Genomic DNA, 23,357 nt, shown 5'->3' with positions numbered 1-23,357 from the left:
TCACCGTGTTAGCCAGGATGGTCTCGATCTCCTGACCTCGTGATCCGCCTGTCTTGGCCTCCCAAAGTGCTGGGATTACAGGCTTGAGCCACCGCTATGGTTTTTTATACAATGCCAAAATGTTTTCTTTAAAAAACTTACTAGTCACCTACCAGTGATAAAAAGTTTCAGGCTTGTTTTACCCATCCAAACATAAGGGGTTATATGTATTTAAATTCTTATAATTTAGAGGACAAATTAGAAATGTACCTTGTTTATATTTCTTTGATGAGAGAGATTAAATGTGTTTATGTGAATTAGATTCCCTGTTTATTAGTTCTGAAATTTTAAAATCTCAATTTGTATGAGCTTTTTAAAAAATAGAAAACATCTTATTTGTCATTTGCTATGGATCTTTTTAGTTCATTACCATTTAGTTATGATACCTGAGTAGCTATTTTTTACACAAATCTTAACCTTCTCCCTTTGTGATTTTTTTTTTTTTTTTTTTGGTCACTTCTAAATTTATCAAGGTGTCAGATTCTGAGACCTAACATCTGTCAATTTGTCTCCTTTGTTTTGAGATACATGTATTTGTGTGACTTTCTTTTTTTTTTTGAGACGGAGTCTTGCTCTGTCGCCCAGACTGGAGTGCAGTGGCCGGATCTCAGCTCACTGCAAGCTCCGCCTCCCGGGTTCACGCCATTCTCCTGCCTCAGCCTCCGGAGTAGCTGGGACTACAGGCGCCCGCCACCACGCCCGGCTAGTTTTTTGTATTTTTTAGTAGAGACGGGGTTTCACTGGATGGTCTCAATCTCCTGACCTCATGATCCGCCCGTCTCGGCCTCCCAAAGTGCTGGGATTACAGGCTTGAGCCACCGCGCCCAGCCAATATTTGTGTGACTTTCTGTGTGTATTTATCTGGAATTACTTTTAGTGAAATAAGGTGGAAGTCTGAATTAAAACTTTTTCCCAGTTGTTAATGAAATGTTGCAGTGACTAAATTGTTTTGTGTGCCATAGTAGCACTGAGAAGTCCATGAAGTCCAATTATTCTAATGTCTTTTCTTAGTTTTCCTTCAGTTTCATTTATCTCATGCCACCTGAAAACTCCAGTATTAACTGTGTTCCCATCTGTTCTTTTTGTTTCTTAAACTGGTAACATTCCTGACTTCATTCTACCACAAATTCTTTTCCACTTTCTTTCTATTATGTCAACCTCACTGTTACGGTGTTAACATTTTCCTTCCTTTTTTGTCACTGCAGGAAGTACTCCCACTACCCCGACCTCCTCTCAAGCCCCACAGAAACTGGATGCTTCTGCAGCTGCAGCCTCTGCCTCTCTGCCACCTTCGTCACCTGCTGCTCCCATTGCCACTTTTTCTTTGCTTCCTGCTGGTGGAGCCCCCACTGTGTTCTCCTTTGGTTCTTCATCCTTGAAGTCATCTGCTAGTGTCACTGGGGAGCCGTCTTCATATTCCAGTGGCTCTGACAGCTCCAAAGCAGCCCTGAGCCCTGGCCCATCAACCTTCTCTTTTGTTCCCCCTTCTAAAGCCTCCCTAGCCCTCACCCCTGCAGCGTCTCCCACAGGTCCATCAGCTGCCTCATTCTCCTTTGGATCATCTGGTTTTAAGCCTACCCTGGAAAGTACACCAGTGCCAAGTGTGTCTGCTCCAAATATAGCAGTGAAGCCCTCCTTCCCACCCTCAACCTCTGGTGTCAAAGTCAACCTGAGTGAAAAGTAAGTCACTTCTAAAGTTTGATTCTTCTGTGGGTTGAGTAGAAATATTAGATGTTATTTGCTAGAAGTAGAGTCGCTGTGAGAGGAGTTACTGAGTAGAATTTTTTACCCAAAGTAATACTTGCAAATGACAGAAATTCAGCCAACATAAAAAGCTGACATTTCATCAGTGGATAGAGTCCAGAAATGTCTCTTAGCTAGCATTTTATTTTATTTTTTTTTTTTGACTACTAGGGATTTATATTCAGATAATTTGTTTTGCTTTTTTACATTACAAATGTTGGAAATATTATTTTAAAAAAAGAAGCAATCCAGAATATGCATCCTGGAAGGGAAATGAATCCCTTGTTGTCTTTTTTCCTCCCGTGTCTACCCCTAACTCACTCTGAACTGCTATCTACACAGCCACAAAGTCATCTTGTGACACTGTAAATCGTTAGGTGATTCTTCTGCTTGACAGTCCCTATGAAGTCCCGTGGCTGCTCACTGCTAATTCTTAGGTTGGTATCCAGTTTCCTCCAGATCTGGGTCCTGCAGCTCACTCATTTCTTATTTATTTACTTTTTTATCTGCTTGTTCTTTTCTCCCCACTAGAATGTAAGCTTTTTGAGGGAACAGTCCCTTATATCTTGTAACCCCTCCCAAGATAACCACCAAATATAAGTACTACCAGCTTTTTCCCTGCTTGCCTGTCCTATCTGTTGTTGCTGTAGTGGTGGTGCCGCCGCCACAGTTACTGTTAGTACTGAACTGGCACATATCCACTTCATGCTAAGGGTTACATAGTGTTCCATTTTGCTGGCTGCACGATAGTTTATCTGACCAGTCTTCTAATGCTGGATGTTTAGATTGTCTACAGACGTTTGCTCTTTAGGTGGAGCCAACTTTACATTTCTTTTAGGCCATAAGTATCCCAAAGACAGTGACCTGCATTCCTCTTCCTTTTTCACTCCCCAGAGAAGGTGCTCACTCTCAAAAGGAGTTCTCAGTAATTTCCTTGGTAAGAGAAAGTACTAACTGTCCTGAGCATAATTGTGTCCCACCTCATGTTTAAAACTCAGCTGGAAACAATAGCATTTCATATCATGATCAACTTGGTATTTCATATTGTGATAAACTTAGTTTTGTCTTCAAGTTAAGTACTTGATATTTCCCCGAATAATTAATTCCTAAATAAACAGACAATAAGAGAAATATTTCCTTGCAGCTTTCACCTTTTATAAGAAATAGCTAAACATTTATGTTTCCTGAAGGCAAAATGTATGTTATCTTTGTAAGTTAACATAAAAGATAATAAGTTATCTTTTTATGACATTGCTCATGCTAGTGTAAAAGAATCTTCTAGCAGGCTCTTCTGAGACCTTGGGGCTGCCATTTTTCAGGTTTACTGTCACGGCTACCTCTGCTCCTGTTAGTAGTTCCCAGAGCGCACCCTCGATGCCGCCATTCTCTTCTGCCTCCAAGCCAGCTGCTTCTGGACCACTCAGCCATCCCACGCCTCTCTCAGCATCACCTAATTCCGTGCCATTGAAGTCCTCAGTCTTGCCCTCACCATCAGGTATGATTTTAAACAGACAACTTTAGACCTCAGCCCTGCCTTCTCAGATTAACAGTTTTAAGTGTTAAGAGTCCTACTAACATAGTTGGACAAGGTTATTTTTTCTTGCTTCCTGTATCATGCATTAATGATTAATGTGCTGTGATTTTCATACTCTGAATTGGGAGATTTGCTCTGGCTTAAATGCTGCCACGCTTCTCTCTGACACTTCTTATGGAGCTAAGTGTACTTAATGATTCAAAGAACATGTCTTGCTCTTAGGCATTTATTTTCATGTGGAGTCTGCCCTCCATGAAGAGCAGTTACAGAACAGTTCTTTAAGAAACACAGGCAAAAGAATTGTTTGGTGGGGTGCAGTGGCTCACGCCTGTAATACCAGCACTTTGGGAGGCCAAGGCAGGTGAATCACCAGAGGTTAGGCGTTCAAGACCAGCCTGGCCAACATGGCAAAACCCCATCTCTACTAAAAATACAAAAATTAGCCAGGTGTGGTGGCAGGTGCCTGTAATCCCAGCTACTCGGGAGGCTGAGGCAGGAGAATCACTTGAAACTAGGAGGCGGAGATTGCAGTGAGCTGAGATCGTGCCACTGCATTCCAGCTTGGGCTACAGAGTGAGACTCTGTCGCGAGGAAAAAAAAAAAAAAAGAAGCACAGAAGAGAGAGTACCTGCAGTGACTGTATTTGTATTGAGACACTCTCACTCTCTCACCCAGGCACATCACTGCAGGCTCTACCTCCTGGGCTCAAGTGATCTTCCCACCTCAGCCTCCCGAGTAACTCAGGCATGTACCACCACCGTCGGCTAATATTTAAAATTTTTTATAGAGATAGGGTCTTGCCATCTTGCTCAGGCTGGTCTCAAACTCCTGGGCTCAAGCAGTCCTCCTGCCTCAGTCTCCCGAAAGGCTAGGATTACAGGTTTGAGCCACCATACCTGGCTCCTAAAATTTTAATTTTTTTTTCATTGTCTTAGAACAAAGGCTAGCGCAGCTGGTGGTCATCACTCTTTGAAGTAAATCATGAAAGTGGGCCCAGGGGCAATGTGTAACTTGATTTCTTAGATTTGGAGAAAGGACATTTGTGATAGGAGAAATAAAGGTAATAAATGCTACATATTTTAACTGACTTCTTTTTCAAGCAGGACGACCTGCTCAGGGCAGTCCAAGCGCTGTGCCCTCAATGGTACAGAAGTCACCCAGGATAACCCCTCCAGCAGCAAAGCCAGGCTCTCCCCAGGTGTGTTTAAATTCAGCTTGTGATGTTTGCGTTTATTAATTTACTGCCCCAAGCATACATTTGAATAAAATAAATTTTCATGTTTTAGAATTCAGACCTTGGACATAGTAATTGGGACTATGTGATAGTAAATACCAAAGTGCGAGGTTTGAATACTTGTATAGTCATAAAGGCCATTTAGCTATTTTTATTTTTTATTCGTGTATAATACACATAGAAAAAAGTACACATGATACTTGTACAGCTCAGTGAATTGTCACCAACTGAACATACCTTGGTAACGAGCATCCAGATCAAGAAACAGAATTTTACAAGAACCCTGCTAGGCACGGTGGCTCACGACTGTAATCCCAGCACTTTGGGAGGCCAAGGCGGGCAGATCACCTAAGGCCAGGAGTTCGAGACCAGCCTGGTCAACGTGGTGAAACCCTGTTTCTACTAAAAATGCAAAAATTAGCTGGGCGTGGTGGGGCGCACTTGTAGTCCCAGCTCCTGGGGAGGCTGAGGCATGAGAATCACTTGAACCCGGGAGGTGGAGGCCAGAACCCCAGAGTTCTTTTTCACCTGTCCCCTTCTAATCAGTACCAGAGTAGCTGGTTTCCTGATTTCCAATAGCATAGATGAGGTTAGCCTGCCTGTACTTCCTATCATGTGGAATTGTACATTATGTATTCTTATATCTGGCTGCTTTGTTCAACATTATGTTTGTGAGATTTATCCATGTCATTGTATGGAATTTATTGTGTGATTATATTACAAGTATTTGTTCCACTCTGATGGGCACTTGAGTAGTTTCCAGGTTTAAGCCATTGTATGTAGTACTGCTATGACCGTTCCAGTGATGTCTTCAGTGAACACATGTACAGGTTTCTCTTGGGTGTATCCCTATGAGTGAGATTGCTGTATCATAGACTCTGCATGTATTCCTCATTAGTAGATTCCCACCAAGAGTGTATGAGACTTCTGGCTGCTCCACATACTTGCCACTCTTGGTATTTTTCATCTTTTGTTGTATTGTTTTGTGGTTTTAATTTGTATTTCTCTAATGATTAGCAAAATTGAGCTTTTTGAAATATGATTATTGGCCATTTGAATATTTTCTTTTATGTTGTGTCTGTTCATGTCTTTATTCTATTTTTCTGTTGGATTGCCTGGCTTTTTCCTTCTGATTTTTAAGAATTAGTTCCTTGAATACACACGCATACATGCACATACAATGCAAATATGTTCTCACTGTGAATTGTCTATTCATTGTCTTTTTGGTCTCTTCGATGAATACACGTTCTTCATTTTAATACAGTTGAGTATATCATTTTATTTTATTTTATTTTATTTTTGAGATGGAGTCTGGCTCTGTTGCCCAGGCTGGAGTGCAGTGGCGCCATCTCAGCTCACTGCAAGCTCTGCCTCCCAGGTTCATGCCATTCTCCTGCCTTAGCCTCCCGAGCAGCTGGGACTACAGGCACCTGCTACCACGCCCGGCTAATATTTTTTGTATTTTTAGTAGAGACGGGGTTTCACGGTGTTAGCCAGGATGGTCTCGATCTCCTGACCTCGTGATCCACCTGCCTCGGCCTCCCAAAGTGCTGGGATTACAGGTGTGAGCCTCCGTGCCCGGCGAGTATATCAGTTTTTTCTTCTTTTATGATTAATGTTTTTCATGTTTTAGAAATCATTTTTTTTTTCTTTTTTTTTTTTTTGAGACAGAGTCTCGCTCTGTCGCCCCGGCTAGAGTGCAGTGGCCGGATCTTGGCTCACTGCAAGCTCTGCCTCCTGGGTTAATGCCATTCTCCTGCCTCAGCCTCCCCAGTAGCTGGGACTACAGGTGCCCGCTACCTCTCCCGGCTAGTTTTTTTGTATTTTTTAGTAGAGACAGGGTTTCACCGGGTTAGCCAGGATGGTCTCGATCTCCTGACCTCGTGATCCGCCCGTCTCGGCCTCCCAAAGTGCTGGGATTACAGGCTTGAGCCACCGCGCCCGGCCTAGAAATCATTTTCTATTTCAAGGTCAAAAAGATGTTTTTCTAAAAGCTTTATTGTTTTATCTTTCATATTTAGATTTGTAGTCCGTCATCTCAGTTTATTTTTATGGTGTAATGTAAAGAGAATTGTATGTCTCTTTCCCATGTGATTACTTGAGTGCCCTGAGAACAAGAGTTATGTCTTTTCCTTTCTGTGTCCCCCTAACCAACCCTTCTCCTACCCTAACACACACCTGTACTGGGTACATAGTAAGTGCCCAGGTCACAGTTCACGCTTGTGGCATGATGCATGACACACAGTGTTTGTCAGATAAATGTTTGCTGTTAATGAATGCTGATGCAGTCTAAGACCTCTTTAGTGTTAATCGTTGTAAGTATCAAATAGTCTAAAGGGCAATTCAAATTATAGCATCTTTAAAGCAGAACTCTTGATTTCTGTCTCATCTAGAGGCTAGTCCTTTTCCAGTGAATAAGTAGCACTAAAAACCAGATGTTTGCACAAGCCCCAAGCCCCAAAGCATCCTAGATCCCTCTCTTCAATGGTACCTGTCCCCAGTCCAGGCTGGCAGGAGGTCTTGTCAGCTCCACCCTCTGCTGTGTCACATGTCATAAGGCCACAGCTCTGTCCCCCTGCTAGCATCCTGTGTCAAGCTGTTGCCACTTCTCACCTTGTTAACCTCTCGACTACTCTCTCTGCTATCCCCACTCTAGATAGCAACAAGAGAGATCTTTTAAATCATAAAGGAGATTTAAACTCTCCTAAAACACCAGTAGTAGCTTTCCAGCACCTTTAGAATAGAACCCAAACTCCTTGTAGTGACCTTACATGACCCATCCTGGCCTGCCTTCCTGACCCCACCCCTGCCCTCTCCAGCGTCTGCCCTGACTTCACAGAGCCCGTGTTTACTTTTTTTCTTTGCCAAGGTTTCTCCTGCCTTGAGACCTCTGCACTTCCCTTTCTTGCTGCCTGGCAGGTGCTTCCTGCAGATCCCATAGCTTGCTTTCTGCTTGCAGCCTCAGTTCAGATGGCAGCCCGCAGTGAGGGCTTTCTTGGCCATCTCATCTGAAGTAGTGCCCTCTTTTATTCTCTTTATGTTTTCCTGTTTGTTCTCCAACTGAAATTATCAGATGTGTTTATATTTTATTATTTAGCGTGTCCCAGTAGGAGATAAGTTCCATGAGAATTGGGCCCTCATCTACTTGTTCACCTCTATCTGTGCTGTCTAGAACCTGCCTTACACAAAGTAGAGATCCTATAAGTAAGGGTTCGTTAGAATGAGTGAAGAAACAATGCTGTGTTACAGGAGCACCACTCCCTATAATAGGCACTGATATAATTGCGTATAGAAGCTATGGCTTGGGCCGGGCGCGGGGCCTCACGCCTGTAATCCCAGCACTTTGGGAGGCCGAGGCTGGTGGATCACGAGGTCAGGAGATCGAGACCATCCTGGCCAACGCGGTGAAACCCCATCTCTACTAAAAAAAAAAAATAATACAAAAAGTTAGCCGGGCTTTGTGGCGGGTGCCTGTAGTCCCAGCTACTTGGGAGGCTGAGGCAGGAGAATGGTGTGAACCCAGGAGGCGGAGCTTGCAGTGAGCCGAGATTGCGCCACTGCACTCCAGCCTGGGCGACAGAGCCAGACTCCACCAAAAAAAAAATAAATAAATAAAAAGCAGCTATGGCTTGTATAGGATCAATTTTTAAACCTTTTGCCTTCCATTTCAGGCAAAGTCACTTCAGCCTGCTGTTGCAGAAAAGCAGGGACATCAGTGGAAAGATTCAGATCCTGTGATGGCTGGAATTGGGGAGGAGGTAAATTTGCTTCCTGAGGATGTTTTTCTGGAAGTAGCTGACAGACTTGAATGGGTCAGAGTGCCAACCCCTATATGACTAGTTCATTCTAGCACTGAAGCATGACCCATCCCAGCAGTCTGAGCAGTTAGTAAGCACAGTAGCAGTGAGATTACTGTTTGTCCTTCAGACTGAGTAGTTCCTCACTTGTGGCTTCTACAGATTGCACACTTTCAGAAGGAGTTGGAAGAGTTAAAAGCCCGAACTTCCAAAGCCTGTTTCCAAGTGGGCACTTCTGAGGAAATGAAGATGCTGCGAACAGAATCAGATGACTTGCATACCTTTCTTTTGGAGATTAAAGAGACCACAGAGGTGTGTGTTTATGGATACTTTTCCTGAGTTGAATTGCATTTAACAATTTTTTTTTCTCCTAATACTCCATGGGTGTATTTACTTTATTTCTTCAAGGACCACCAGTGTTGTTGTTTTTTTAACATGACTGAGTAGCTTGCCTAGAATCCCTGAGTTCAGATCCTACCTTCAGCACTTAATAAATTATGTGACTTTGGGCAAGTTAACCTAGTTACTCTATTTTTTTGGTTTTCTCATCCATAAGGTGGAGTGAGTTTCTACCCCTTTGACACATGCTATGCACTCCATAAAGTTTATTATAGTTGTTAATTTAATTTAGGTATATTTGAAATTTTACTATCTTAAAGTGTTAGATTTTTTAAAAAGGATATTTTAGGACATATGCAGTATGAAAATATTAAATATTTGGTGTTAATAGTGTTAATTATTGTTACTGTTATTACTACTTATTACTGTGTGCCAGGAACTGTGCCAAACACATCACTTGTATTATCTCACTGAATCCTCCACAACTTTGCTGTGTCATACATACTGTTAGTGTCTCTATTTTGCAAGTCAGGAAACTGAGGCTTAGGTAAATTTGTCAAAAGTCACCCACTTAGCAAGTCGTGGTGCCAGTATTCTGCTTTAGACTGTCTGATTCCAGAGTTCGGGTCTTAAATAGCATGTTTGGAAAGAGGAAAGTTCTTTAGAGTGTTAGCAGTAATTATCTTCACATAGTAGTATTAGAGCTGCTGCCCATGCTTTTTGTATTTTCTGCATTTTTCAATCGTTAGAATGTATTTTTTTAATAGAGATGAAAAATAAATGTCAAAAAAGAACATTAGTGTCTTTCTAAACAGTTAAATTCTTTTTTTACATGAGTTAAGTATATTCATATGTTCATTGTGTTCAGTGTTTGAGAAACACCACCTTCTTTGATCCAAACAGAAAGGTTTGGACTTAACAACTTTCTGTATCAACACATTATTGTACTTTTTCTAGTCGCTTCATGGAGATATAAGTAGCCTGAAAACAACTTTACTTGAGGGCTTTGCTGGTGTTGAGGAAGCCAGAGAACAAAATGAAAGAAATCGTGACTCTGGTTATCTGCATTTGCTTTATAAAAGACCACTGGATCCCAAGAGTGAAGCTCAGCTTCAGGTAGGAGATCTGTGTAAATCTATTTAAAAGATTTAAAAACAAACTCATGTAACAATTGCTACCTCTTTTTGCATATAGATTTGGATGATGGCTCTTTTTGAAGTTGTTGATTTTCTGCTTATAATTTATCATACTTCCCATAAACTTCCTTAACTGTGGAAAAAAAAAAAAACTGCACTTCATGTAATTATATAATTTTTTTCATTTAAAAAATAGATTTTTTAATTTTTTTTTTTTTTTTCTTGAGGCAGGGTCTACTCACTCTGTTGCCCAGGCTGGTGTGCAATGGTGTGATCACAGCTCCCTGCAGCCTTGACCTCCCGGGCTTACGTGATCCTCCTGCCTCAGCCTCCTGAGTACCAGGACCACAGGCATGTGCCACCGCACTTGGCTAATTTTTAATATTTTATTTGGAGAGACACGGTGTTACTATGCTGCCCAGCCCAGGCTGGTCTTGGAACTCCTGGGTTCAAGCAGTCCTCCTGCCTTGGCCTCCCAAAGTGCTGGAATTATAGGTGTGATTGGCCAAAATTCTTTATTAAACCTTAAGCTTAATATAGAGTACCCTGTTGAAACATATATTTATACGTTGAATTATAGATAGTAGTTATTAAAGTGGCAACTATTTCTTGAGTGCCATTTAATCTGCTAGGTGTTTCTTACGCATTATTTCTAGCCTTCAAAGCCAGCTGCTCTGCAAGGTAAGAGTTACTGGTCCCTGTAGCCCCATTATACAGCTAACTGGAAATTAAATTTCATAGGCTAAGTAGGTTGTCCAAGGTCATGTTGGCTAGGAAAAGGGGAACCAGAATTGAAACCTCCATTTGCCTGAGCTCTTTTCTGTATGCCACACTTTAGCTTTTCTCTTGAATTCTTTTTTTTTTTGAGATGGAGTCTCGCATTGTTGCCCAGGCTGAAGTGTAGTGGCACCATCACAGCTCACTGCAGCCTCAGCCTCCTGGGCTCAAGTGATCCTCCCACCTCAGCCTCCCACATAGTTGGGACTACAGATGTGTGCCACCACACCCAGCTGATTTTTAAATTTTTTGTAGAAATCGGGTCTCACTACCTTATCCAGGCTGGTCTCAAACTCCTAAGCTCAAGTCATCCTCCTGCCTTTGTAATCCCAAAGTTCTGGGGTTACAGGTGTGAGCCACCATTCTTAATTATTCTTAATCTCTGCTTTCGCTAATTGGATTTTGCTTTCCATCTTTTAGTTTACACCGAATCATTGTGTCAGTGGCTTTAGTGTGGGGTTTCTCTTCTGCTATCTCACATTTGTCTGGAATTCCAGCGGGAAGGGTTCACTGGCATTTCTGGTTTCCTCATGACATCTGTGGGGTTTGCGGGTGTGATGAATCGTTCTTGCCTCAGATAATTTGAGGCCGCAAGCTTTATTGTCCCTCAGTGTTTCTGTCCCACACCTGGTCAACTTACTGAAAATTAAAAAAAAAGAAAGGTTCCTTCTTCAACAAAGATTGCAGAGCCCGTACTGTGGTCTGCAGCCCTCTGGTATTCCTGATGCGTCCTCTTTCTACCTATTACCTCTCAGCGAGAGAGTGCTGCCTGCCTACTGCTCATCAAATTACAGGCATCCACTCTGCGTCCTAGCTACATGTTCTTCCTACGTGCCTTTCCACCTATTTCTCTATTAACAAACTAAGAGGAAAGCATACAGCTTTAGGGGGACGCTTATTCAGAAGGGAATAATTTTCTTTTTTCATGGTGCTAAGTAGGTAATACTGGTTAGCATGTATTGAGTGTTTACTGTGGGCAATGCACAGATGATGAAACCAAGATAACTGAAACTGCCCAGGTTTTACCACTAATAAACCTTGAAACCTTGAACCTGGGCAGTCTGACTCAAGAGCCTCTGCTCGTACTCAAGAGTCTGGTTTACAGTTCATGCAGGTTTACAATTCTTGCAGTCGGGTAAGTGACAGAAAGATGAACATGTAAATGTAGTGTGGAATATGTTGCTATGAGACCACAGGTGAGGGAGCAGCTGAGCCAGAGAAAAGAAGTATTTGTGTTAGGCTTTAAAAGAATAGTTGTTTTTGGCAGGTGGACACAATTGGGAAGGCATTCCAAAGAAACAGCAGCAACTAACACAGAGGTGTGGTTATATCTGAAGAGATCAAAGGAAAGAGCCTTCTGTAGTCATCAAGTATTGAGTTGAAAGTTACATTTGCTACTAAGGTTATTTCTACTTCTCTTGAATCAGCTTGGCTCTTTTTAAATTACATTTTCTCTTTTTCAGATGGGACATAGACCCTTATCCACAATTTTTTTTTTTTTAATTTTTAAAAATTTCAATAATTTTTGGGGAACAAGTGGTGTTTGGTTACATGGATAAGTTCTTTAGTGGTGATTTCTGAGATTTTGATCTCCCATCACCCAAGCAGTGTACACTGTACCCAATGTATAGTCTTTTAGCCCTTACTGCCCCCTCTTCCCCCCAAGTCTCCAGAGTCCATTGTATCATTCTGTTTATTTATTTATTTAGAGACAGTCTCATTCTGTCACCTAGGCTGGAGTGCAGTGATGTGATCTTGGCTCACTGCATCCTCTTTCACTGTTTTGGCCAGGCTGGTCTTGAACTCCTGACTTCAAGTGATCTGCCCGTCTTGGTCTCCCGGAATGCTAGGATTATAGGTGTGAGCCACTGCACCCGTTCCATTGTATCATTCTTATCCCTTTGCATCCTCATAGTTTAGCTCCTGCTTATGAATGAGAACAAATGGTGTTTGGTTTTCAATTCCTGAGTTACTTCACTTAGAATAATGGTCTCCAGCTCTTTCCAGGTTGCTGCAAATGCCATCATTTCATTCCTTTTTATGACCGAGTAGTAGTCTATATATGTGTGTCACATTTTCTTTATCCATTCGTTGATTGGTGGGCATTTGGACTGGTTCCATATTTTTGCAATTGCGAATTGTGCTGCTGTAAACATGCATGTGCAAGTGTCTTTTTCATGTAATGACTTCTTTTTCTCTTGGTAGATACACAGTAGTAGGACTGCTGGATCAAATGGTAGATACTTTTAGTTGTTTAAGGAATCTCCATACTGTTTTCTGTAGTGGTTGTACTAGTTTACATTCCTACCAGCAGTGTAAAAGTATTCCCTTTTTACCACATGCACGCCAACATCTGTTATTTTTTGATTTTTTAATGATGGCCATTCTTGCAGAAGTAAGATGGTATTGCATTGTGGTTTTGATTTGCTTTTCCCTGATAATTAGTGATATTGAGCGTTTTTTCGTATGTTTGTCAGCCATTTGTGTATCTTTTAAGAATTGTTCATGTCCATAGCCCACTTTTTGATGGAATTGTTTGTTTTGTTCTTGCTGATACATTTGAGTTCCTTATAGATTCTGGATATTAGTCCATTGTCAGATGCATAGTTTGTGAAAATTTTCTCCCTATCTGTGAGTTTTCTGTTTGCTGATTATTTCTTTTGCTGTGCAGAAGCTTAATTAAGTCCCATCTATTTACCTTTTTGTTGCATTCGCTTTTGGATTCTTATTCATGAACTCCTTGCCTAAGTCAACCTCTATAAGAGTTTTTCTGATGTTATCTTGTAGAATTTTTATGGTTTCAAGTCTTAGATTTAAGTCTTTGATCCATCTTGAGTTGATTTTTGTATAAGGTGAGAGATGAGGATCCAGTTTCATTCTTTTACACGTGGCTTGCCAATTATCCCAGCACTATTTGTTGAATAGGGTGTCCTTCCCCCACTGTATGTTTTTTGTTTGCTTTGTTGAAGATCAGTTGGCTCTAAGAATTTGGCTTTATTTCTGGGTTCTCTATTCTTTTCCGTTGGTCTGTCTGCGTATTTTTGTACCAGTACCATGGTGTTTTGGTGACTATAGCCTTGTAGTATAGTTTGAAGTCAGACAATGTGATAACTCCAGATTTGTTCTTTTTGCTTATTCTTGCTTTGACTGTGTGGGCTCTTTTTAGTTTTATATGAATTTTAGGATTTTTTTTCTAGTTCTGTGAAGAATGATGATGGTATTTTGATGAGAATTGCCTTGAATTTGTAAATTGTTTTTGGTAGTATGGTCATTTTCACAATATTGATTCTACCCATCCATGAGCATAGGATGTATTTCTATTTGTTTGTGTTGTTTCTATTTGTTTGTGTCGTCTGTTATTTCTTTCAGCAGTGTTTTGTAGTTTTCCTTGTAGAGGTCTTTCACCTCCTTGGTTAGGTATATTCCTAAGTTTGGGGTTTTGTGTTTGTTTTTGGTTTTTGGTTTTTATTTTTTGCAGCTGCTGTAAAAGGGGTTGTTGTTGTTTTTTTTTTTTTTTTGAGACGGAGTCTCGCTCTGTCGCCCAGGCTGGAGTACAGTGGCCGGATCTCAGCTCACTGCAAGCTCCGCCCCCCGGGTTCACACCATTCTCCTGCCTCAGCCTCCCAAGTAGCTGTGACTACAGGCGCCGCCAACTCGCCCGGCTAGTTTTTTTTGTATTTTTTGGTAGAGACGGGGTTTCACCGTGTTCGCCAGGATGGTCTCGATCTCCTGACCTCGTGATCCGCCCGTCTCGGCCTCCCAAAGTGCTGGGATTACAGGCGTAAGCCACCGTGCCCGGACTTACCTGGCTAATTTTTAAAATTTTTGTAGAGATGGGGCCTTGCTTTTTTGCCCAGGCAGGTGTTGAACTCCTGGGCCCTAGCACTCCTCCTGGTTTGGCCTTCCAAAGTGCTGAGATTACAAGTGTGAGCCACTGTGTCTGGCCTTCTGTTTTTTTGAAACAGTCTCTCTCTGTGGCCCAGGCTGGAGTGCAGTGGCACAGTGGCACGATCTTGGCTCACTGCAAGCTCTGCTTCCCGGGTTCACGCCATTCTCCTGCCTCAGCCTCCTGAGCAGGTGGCACTATAGGCACCCACCACCATGTCCAGCTAATTTTTTTGTGTTTTTAGTAGAGACGGGGTTTCACTGTATTAGCCAGAATGGTCTCAATCTCCTGACCTCGTGATCTGCCCACCTCGGCCTCCCAAAGTGCTGGGATTATAGGCGTAAGCCACCGTGCCCGGACTTACCTGGCTAATTTTTAAAATTTTTGTAGAGATGGGGCCTTGCTTTTTTGCCCAGGCAGGTGTTGAACTCCTGGGCCCTAGCACTCCTCCTGGTTTGGCCTTCCAAAGTGCTGAGATTACAAGTGTGAGCCACTGTGTCTGGCCTTCTGTTTTTTTGAAACAGTCTCGCTCTGTTGCCCAGGCTGGAGTGCAGTGGTGCGATCTCAGCTCACTGCAACCTCTGCCTCCTGGGTTCATGCAGTTCTCCTGCCTCAGCCTCCTGAGTAGCTGGGATTACAGGCATGCACCACCACGCCCAGCTAATTTTTGTTTTTTTCTGTGTTGTTTTGGAGACAAGGTCTCACTCTGTCGCCCAGGTTGGAGTGCAGTGGCGTGATCTCAGCTCACTGCAACCTCCACCTTCCAGGTTCAAGTGATTCTCCTGTCTCAGCCTCTGGAGTAGCTGGGATTACAGGCGCGCACCACCACACCCGGGTAATTTTTGTATTTTTAGTAGAGATGGGGTTTCACCGTGTTGACCAGGCTAGTTTCGAACTCCTGGCCTCAAGTGCTCCACCTGCCTTGGCCTCCCAAAGTACTGGGATTACAGGCATGAGCCACTGCACCCAGCTCTAATTTTTGTCTTTTTAGTAGAGACAGGGTTTCAACATGTTGGCCAGGCTGGTCTCAAGCTCCTGACCTCGAGTGATCCACCCATTCTGGCCTCCCAAAGTGCTGAGATTACACACGTAAGCCACCATGCCCAGCCTGTTTTTTTGTTGAGAGACAGAGTCTTGCTCTGTTACCCAGGCTGGGGTGCAGTGGCGCGATCTCAGCTCACTGCAGCCTCTGCCTCCTGTGTTCAAGTGGTTCTTGTGCCTCAGCCTCCTAAGTACTTGGGATTATAGGCGTGCATCACCATGCCCAGCTAATTTTTGTATTTTTAGTCAAAGCGAGGTTTCACCATGTTGGCCAGGCTGCTCTGGAACTCCTGACCTCAGGTGATCCGCCCACCTCAGCTTCCCAAAGTGCTGGGATTACAGGTGTGAGCCACAGCACCCAGCCACGTGGCCTGTTTTTAATTTTTGAGAATCAAGTTGCATAGCCAAGAAGGCTAACAGTCACCCAAAATTTAAATAAAATTATTGCAGGCCTATAATAAGTTAAATAGTTAAAATTTTAAATAATGGCAGGTTCAGTTTTTAGTGCTAATACTGTTCTTTGCTTTTGTGAACAAATGAGTATTTCTCAACTGGGAAGATGACTTACAGGTTCTATGCTGTGAATAGATAGGCTTAGAATTATTTTCAGCACTGTTTGTCTCCATTACAGTTAATTTTATGGGTGGGGGAGCAAAATCTAAATGGATGCACTGAGTACCAGAATGGAATGGAAAATTCCCAGACCATGGAACTGAGAAATGAGAATTAAGAACATTTGTTCCCTGGGGGCCTAGGCAGACACACCCATTCTGTTTCCCTTTTCATTGTACCAGATCTCTGCCACCTGTGCCTCCTGGGTTCAAGCGATTCTCCTGCCTCAGCCTCCTGAGTAGCTGGGATTATAGGCACCTGCCACCCTGCCTGGCTAACTTTTGTCTTTTTAGTAGAGACAGGGTTTCACCATGTTGGCCAGGCTGGTCTTGAACTCCTGACATCAAGTGATCCTCCCGCCTCGGCCTCCCAAAGTGGGGGCCACCATGCCCAGCCGATTTTGTTTTTAATTATAAAGTTTTCTTATGTAATTTTTTTTATTTTTATGCATTATTAGAGACAGATTCTCGCTTTGCTGCCCAGGCTGATCTTTAGCTCCTGGCTTCAAGCAGTCCTCCTGCCTTGGCCTCCCAGAGTGTTGGGATTGTAGGCCTGAGCCACTGCACCTGGCCTCATTTTAATTATATAATTTTAATAATCGTATTAAAACCTATTCTGATTTCCTTGTTCATTATGGTTCTTAATATAGAAGTATTTTAGAATTCTTTTGACTGTTTTGATACATTTTCCCCCAAACTATCAGAAAAACAAGTCATTTGCCTTTTAATTTTTTTCTTATAGGAAATTCGGCGCCTTCATCAGTATGTGAAATTTGCTGTCCAAGATGTGAATGATGTTCTAGACTTGGAGTGGGATCGGCATCTGGAACAAAAGAAAAAACAAAGGTGAGTGAGATCTCTCATCTGCAATGTCTTGGAATAGATATTGCTATTGCCGTTTTACAAAGGTGATTTAGGAACCTATGAAAATCCCCAGCCAGGTACAGTGGCTCATGCCTGTAATCCCAGCACTTTGGGAGGCTGAGGCAGGTGGATCACCTGAGGTTCAGCCTGACCAACATGGAGGAATGACCAATGGAGGCATGTGGATCAGCCTGACCAACATGGAGAAACCCTGTCTCTACTAAAAATACAAAATTAGCCGTGCATGGTGGCACATGCCTGTAATCCCAGCTACTCGGGAGGCTGAGGCAGGAGAATTGCTTGAACCCAGGAGGCAGAGGTTGCAGTGAGCTGAGATTGTGTGCCATTGCACTCCAGCCTGGGCAACAAGAGCAAAGCTGTGTCTCAAAAAAAAAAAAAAAAAAGAAAGGAAAAAGAAAATCTCTACAAAATGTTCATTCTTTTTAACAGTCATTCTACTTGAAATATTTTTCTACAGAAACAAATGATACAATAATTTACATAAAACAGTTTATGTTGCAATACGATTTATGATAGTGAAAAATTGTATTTAACCTAATTATCTAAAGGTACAGGAGTAGCTAAATAAATATGGCCACTTTTTTCTTAACTACAGAATACCCTGTAACCATTGACTAACGTTCTCCAATAAATTATTTAATATATTGAATATGTATTCTATGTTCTACAAAATGTATAGAATATATAACTTTCGCTATAATTATTAAATGTAATATAAAAATTTAATAAGTAAAAAGACAAAAGCATATTGGCTAATAACAATGTGGAGGTACAAAAGTATGTAGATGTATCAAAATATTCATAGTTATATCTGCAAAACAGGATTAAGGAGAATTTTCCTTAATACTCTTCTGTATATTTCAAATTTTCTTTTTGAGAAAACATTTGTAATTAGTGTGGATAATTAAAAGGATAAGAGGAATGATAGCAAAGTAATGGGAAAACCTTTTAGCGTAGTTTTTTATCCTTAGATATTTGGTTTTAAGCCACATATTTTCCACAAGGAATAGAATGCCGTGCACCATGAGAGCGTGAAGTGCCCATTAGAAATTTGAAAAACAAATCAGCCCTGAAATGTTAGATTTCTGAAACACCTACACTTGATTAATAGATTAGCTAGCCCTATATGAAAACAAACCAAGAAATGGTCTATTTGATGTACTTTTCAGTGGGACAACCTGGGTATGATATCAGGGACAGGACTATAATACACTTATAATTTAGTAAGCAGAATTCAATAAATTACATTGTGTTATGTGGAGAAAGGCTAAAAATCCCAACTGGAGAACCCTCAGTTCCAGCGTTTATAGGTATAGGGAGATAGAAATGAGAAGCTCTCCTCCCCCACTGCCTACGTGGAGGATTCCTGTGGCCTGTGGACTGGAGCACTTGTCTCCATGGGCAGTGGGGTCCCATTAGAGAGCCAGCGCACACACCTGGTTCTGATTCATGTTCAGCCATATGGTTTGCTTTCCCACAAGGGAAACAATGGTCTAACCTGGCAGTGGGTACATTCTGCTCTGTTCAATGGTTATATTTCTCTTTGGTAATTAACAAGTTAGCCTTGTAAGAAAGTGCATGATGCTTAAAGAGAAGCCAGGCTTTTTTTTCCCTTTATGCCAATTCTGTGGATTTACTACTTAGGCTTTTCTGAGTTCTCTTTCTGCAGAGTTGAAATTCTTTTTTTTTTTTGAGACGGTGTCTCGCTCTGTCGCCCGGGCTGAAGTGCAGTGGCTGGATCTCAGCTCACTGCAAGCTCCGCCTCCCGGGTTTACGCCATTCTCCTGCCTCAGCCTCCTGAGTAGCTGGGACTACAGACGCCCGCCACCTCGCCCGGCTAGCTTTTTGTATTTTTTAGTAGAGACGGGGTTTCACCGTGTTAGCCAGGATGGTCTCGATCTCCTGACCTCGTGATCCGCCCGTCTCGGCCTCCCAAAGTGCTGGGATTACAGGCTTGAGCCACCGCGCCCGGCCTAATTTTTGTATTTTTAATAGAGATGGGGTTTCACCATGTTGGTTAGGCTAGTCTCCAACTCCTGACCTCGTAATCCACCTACCTCGTCCTCCAAAGGTGCTGCGATTACAGGCGTGAACCACCGTGCCTGGCCTGAAATGCCTTTTAAAAATTGTATGTTGAACTACCTTGTTACCAGAGGCAGTCGTTCAGTCAGCCCTGAACTCAAAGAGATAATGGGAAAAGAGGAAATAAATCCAGAGGTTTCTGTTTAGCAAGCATTTTTCATTCCGTGATTTGTGTTTAGAGGCAAAATATACATAGAGTCACTTGTTGCTTAACGTGTTCTGAGAAGTTCATTGTTAGGCCATTTTGTCATTGTATGATCATCATAGAATGTACTTACACTGTGTGTACTTATTACCTAGATGACATAGCTTATTACATACCTGTGGGGAAAAGAGAGGTCAGCCTGTTACTGTGTTATTATAGATAGAAGTAAGTTTAAGAGACTCCATTTGGCTCTGTATTTGAGATGCTGTTAATCTGTGACTCTACCCCCAATCTTGTCCTTGCTAGAAACATCACTGTGGTAATTAAGGTTAAAAGGATTTTGGGCTGTAAGGAATGTGCTTTGTTAGGCAAATGCTTAAAGCCTGCTTGTGGTTGAAGGTCAGTACCATTCTCTTAAATCTCAGTAAAAGAAAAACACCTGTCTCCTGCCCGTCCCTGGGAAAATGGAACATCTCTGTGTATCTGTATGCCTTACTGCTGATTTACTCCCTTATCTTTTTGGCAATAAATACTGAGGGAACTCAGAGACCGGTGCCAGTGTGGGTCCTCTGTAAGCACAGCACTGGTCCCCTGGGCCCCGCTTTTCTTTCTCTATACTTTGTCTCTGTGTCTTTATTTCTTTCCTCAAGTCTCTCGTTCCACCTAACGAGAAGCGCCCACAGGTGTGGAGGGGCAGGCCACCCCTTCACATACCTAGGCTCTTACGGTGTATAGCCTGTTGCTCCTAGACTACAGTACCATACAGCAAGCTTGTCCAACCCTTGGCCTGCAGGCTTCATGTGGCCCAGGACGGCTTTGAATGCAGCTCAACACAAATTCGTAAACTTTCTTAAAACATTATGAGATTTTTATTTTTTTTTTTTAAGCTTATCAGCTAGCATTAGTATATTTTATGTGTGGCCCAAGACAATTCTTCCTCCAGTGTGGCCCAGGGAAGCAAAAGATTAGACACCCCTGCTGTATAGCATGGTTTTGTACAATTGTACTATAGACAATTGTAACACAAATCACTAGGCAATAGGAATTCAGCTCTACTGTAATCTTATTGGATCATCGTTGTATCATCATTGTCCAAAATGTCATTATGTGGCACATGACTGTATGGACATACCATAGCAAAGAAAATTTGGTTTGCAACTGATGTGGGATTATTCCTTTTGTTTTTATTTGTATGGTTTTTCCTATTCCCTCTGCGAATTAAAGCAGTCAGAAAAACATTTCAGAGCAACTTAAAGAGTTCTACTGAAAAGCAGAAGCAAATAGACCTGTCCCCCTCTGCAGTCAGACCTACTTCCCAGAGGCAGCTACTGTTGTCCCTATTTTGTTTTAGTTCTTTGGGCAGGTTACCTCCGTGATACTAAACCTTATGCTCTCCCGCTATTTTTTGACGATAGTCTGAAGAATTAACTGACTCCCATAGACTTCCAGTGAACCTGTTTTTTGTTTTTGTTTTTAAGTGGATATAATTTACATTCAGAAAAACAGATAAATTCTAAGTAGAAAGCTGACCCTGTTCCTGACTTGCACCTCACTCCTGCCCTTTTCTTCCTAGGGCCTCTCTCAGGTGTCACCTAATTTATGCTATCCTTTGCTACAAGCCTGGCCTGCCTGTTTCTAGCTGTTTTCTCCACATACCATGTTATTTTCATTAGGCTTTCATCTCCTTTTTTATTTTCTAGTAATTTCTTGATGGTTCTTGTCCAGTGCTGGTTCTCCATTTTATCATTTTCACTGTTACCATTGTAGTCTTGTTTGTTTGTTTTTTACTGGGAGATTCCTTTACTGGAACCATTCATAAATTCTTTTCTCATTGTTGTCAACAGGCACCTGCTTGTGCCAGAGCGAGAGACACTGTTTAACACCCTAGCCAATAACCGGGAAATCATCAACCAACAGAGGAAGAGGCTGAATCACCTGGTGGACAGTCTTCAGCAGCTCCGCCTTTACAACCAGACTTCCCCATGGAGCCTGCCCTCGGCTGTTCCTTCCCAGAGCAGCATTCACAGGTGTAGAGAGGACTTGTACTCAATAAATATGGGTGAATGAATGCATGAACAAACATTTAAGGAGTAATGTGAGGTAGTCTCAGAGTGGTTCAGATGTGGGTGTGCAGGTGACTCTGTTGTCTCTCACCTTTGTGATCCTGGTCAGGGTCCCACCCTCTCTGATCCTTTGTTTCTTTGCTTAAAAAATGGGGGTGACAAACCTGGTTCATGGGATTGTTTGGGAGTTAAATTAAGTCTGTAAAGTATTACACTGATGAAATGGGTGTTGAATGTATCACAGCAAGTGATACACCATAGTAATAGTGTCATGGTTGATTGAAAGTCAGCTGATAGGATTAAGTTGACTGACTTGTGTCTGAAGCCCGGATTTGTCATTCTGCTTGAATGTGGGGACTTTCAGACCCTGGCAGATGGACAGTTCACCTTGAGTTTACCAAAATGGTTTTGTTGTTGTTGTTTTGAGACCGAGTCTCGCTCTGTTGCCCAGGCTGGAGTGCAGTGGCGCCATCTCGGTTCACTGCAAGCTCTGTCTCCTGGGTTCTCGCCATTCTCCTGCCTCAGCCTCCCAAGTAGCTGGAACTACAGGTGCCCACCACCACACCCAGCTAATTTTTTTGTATTTTTAGTAGAGATGGGGTTTCACGGTGTTAGCCAGGATGGTCTTGATCTCCTGACCTTGTGATCCGCCTGCCTCGGCCTCCCAAAGTGCTGGGATTACAGGCGTGAGCCACCGTGCCCAACCAAGTTTACCAAAATGGTTTTGTGTTTATGCTTTTAGGCCAAATGTGTAGATTTTAATTACTTTTTCTACTGAGGCACCATCATGTTGTGTTTGGGGTGGAGATGGTATATAATATGGTTGTGATCTCACTTCTTTTAGATTAATTCTATCAGTTGGTCAGATGGCATGTTTATATATAGGGGATATTCTTATGTCTTGCATTTGTATTTAGGAGGATAGTGTACACCCGACAGCCTCAGATCTTTCTGCTCCTAGTTGGTCTGTATGTAACACTGTCCTGTTTCAGTTTTGACAGTGACCTTGAAAGCCTGCGCAATGCTTTGTTAAAAACCACCATAGAATCGCACACCAAATCCTTGCCCAAAGTACCAGGTAATTGCATCCTTCCCAGTGTTTTAACTCCCTTTGTTCTCTTCTAGCTGCTGATATCTTAAAAACTGAGTTTTAATCATTTATGGGTTTATGGGTTTCTTGCAGCTAAACTGTCCCCCATGAAACAGGCACAATTGAGAAACTTCTTGGCCAAGAGGAAGACCCCACCAGTGAGATCCACTGCTCCAGGTAAAGAGAACTGGTAACTGGGCCTGTACATACTGATAGGGTGCAGTGGGGTGTGTGTGTGTATGTGTGTATGAGAGAGAGAGACAGAGAGCGAGCTAGGGTGCTGTGTATGTGTGTGTAAGTGTGTGTGTGTGTTGGTTCTTAATAGGGGATAGAGAAGATGTCCCCAGAATCTATTGTTAATCTGAATATTGGAATAAAAAGCAGCTTATATATACTTGATGAAGCAGCAAGATAGTTGTTTTGGCTTTTACACTGTTTTCTGCAGTCCTCAAGTTATATGGCACTGATTCATAAGGGTTTGAGGTGGCCTGAGCTGGATTCTAGCCTCTGCTTTAGCCAGAGAAGGTTTACTTTTCTGATTTTGGGTATTGAGTAAGTTTGCATTTGGGAAAAAGGCTTTTTAAAAAACAAATAAATAATAGAAAATAAATAAATAGAATAGAAAATAAATAATAGAAAAAAAAAAAAAAGACAGAGTCTCCCCATATTGCCCAGGCTGTTTTCAGACTCCTAAGTTCAAGTTATCCTCCTACCTCAGCCTCCCAGAGTGCTGGGATTACAGGTGTGAGCCACTGTGCCTTGCCGAAAAAGGATTCTTTTATGAAAAAAGAAGAAAAAAATATGATTAAGCAATGTTGGTTAAAAATACTTGCTGTAGGCCGGGCATGGTAGGCTCGTAATCCCAGCACTTTGGGAGGCCGAGACAGGCGGATCACGGGGTCAGGAGATCGAGACCATCCTGGCTAACACGGTGAAACCCCATCTCTACTAAAAA

General features: G+C 42.3%; 1 protein-coding gene across 3 annotated transcripts in view; it reads left to right on the top strand.

The window, feature by feature from the left end:
• Positions 1-23,357, top strand: part of NUP214 (nucleoporin 214kDa) — a 113,239-nt gene that overhangs the window by 19,506 nt on the left and 70,376 nt on the right. For 2 of the 3 annotated variants that reach the window (XM_011931188.1, XM_011931189.1), the window contains exons 12-21: positions 1,245-1,719; positions 3,102-3,277; positions 4,420-4,514; positions 8,222-8,308; positions 8,510-8,659; positions 9,644-9,802; positions 16,880-16,983; positions 21,094-21,276; positions 22,305-22,390; positions 22,496-22,579. In XM_011931188.1, coding sequence (XP_011786578.1) covers positions 1,245-1,719; positions 3,102-3,277; positions 4,420-4,514; positions 8,222-8,308; positions 8,510-8,659; positions 9,644-9,802; positions 16,880-16,983; positions 21,094-21,276; positions 22,305-22,390; positions 22,496-22,579 — 1,599 coding nt within the window. Of the gene's footprint in view, positions 1-1,244; positions 1,720-3,101; positions 3,278-4,416; positions 4,515-8,221; positions 8,309-8,509; positions 8,660-9,643; positions 9,803-16,879; positions 16,984-21,093; positions 21,277-22,304; positions 22,391-22,495; positions 22,580-23,357 lie in introns of all 3 variants that reach the window. The other variant, XM_011931190.1, reaches the window with a different exon arrangement.

The sequence above is a fragment of the Colobus angolensis genome, unplaced genomic scaffold, assembly GCF_000951035.1.
Source record: "Colobus angolensis palliatus isolate OR3802 unplaced genomic scaffold, Cang.pa_1.0 Scaffold9, whole genome shotgun sequence".
Lineage (NCBI taxonomy): Eukaryota > Metazoa > Chordata > Mammalia > Primates > Cercopithecidae > Colobus > Colobus angolensis.
The sequence above is the reverse complement of the archived record's forward strand: the minus strand, read 5'-3'. Positions and strand labels throughout refer to the sequence as shown.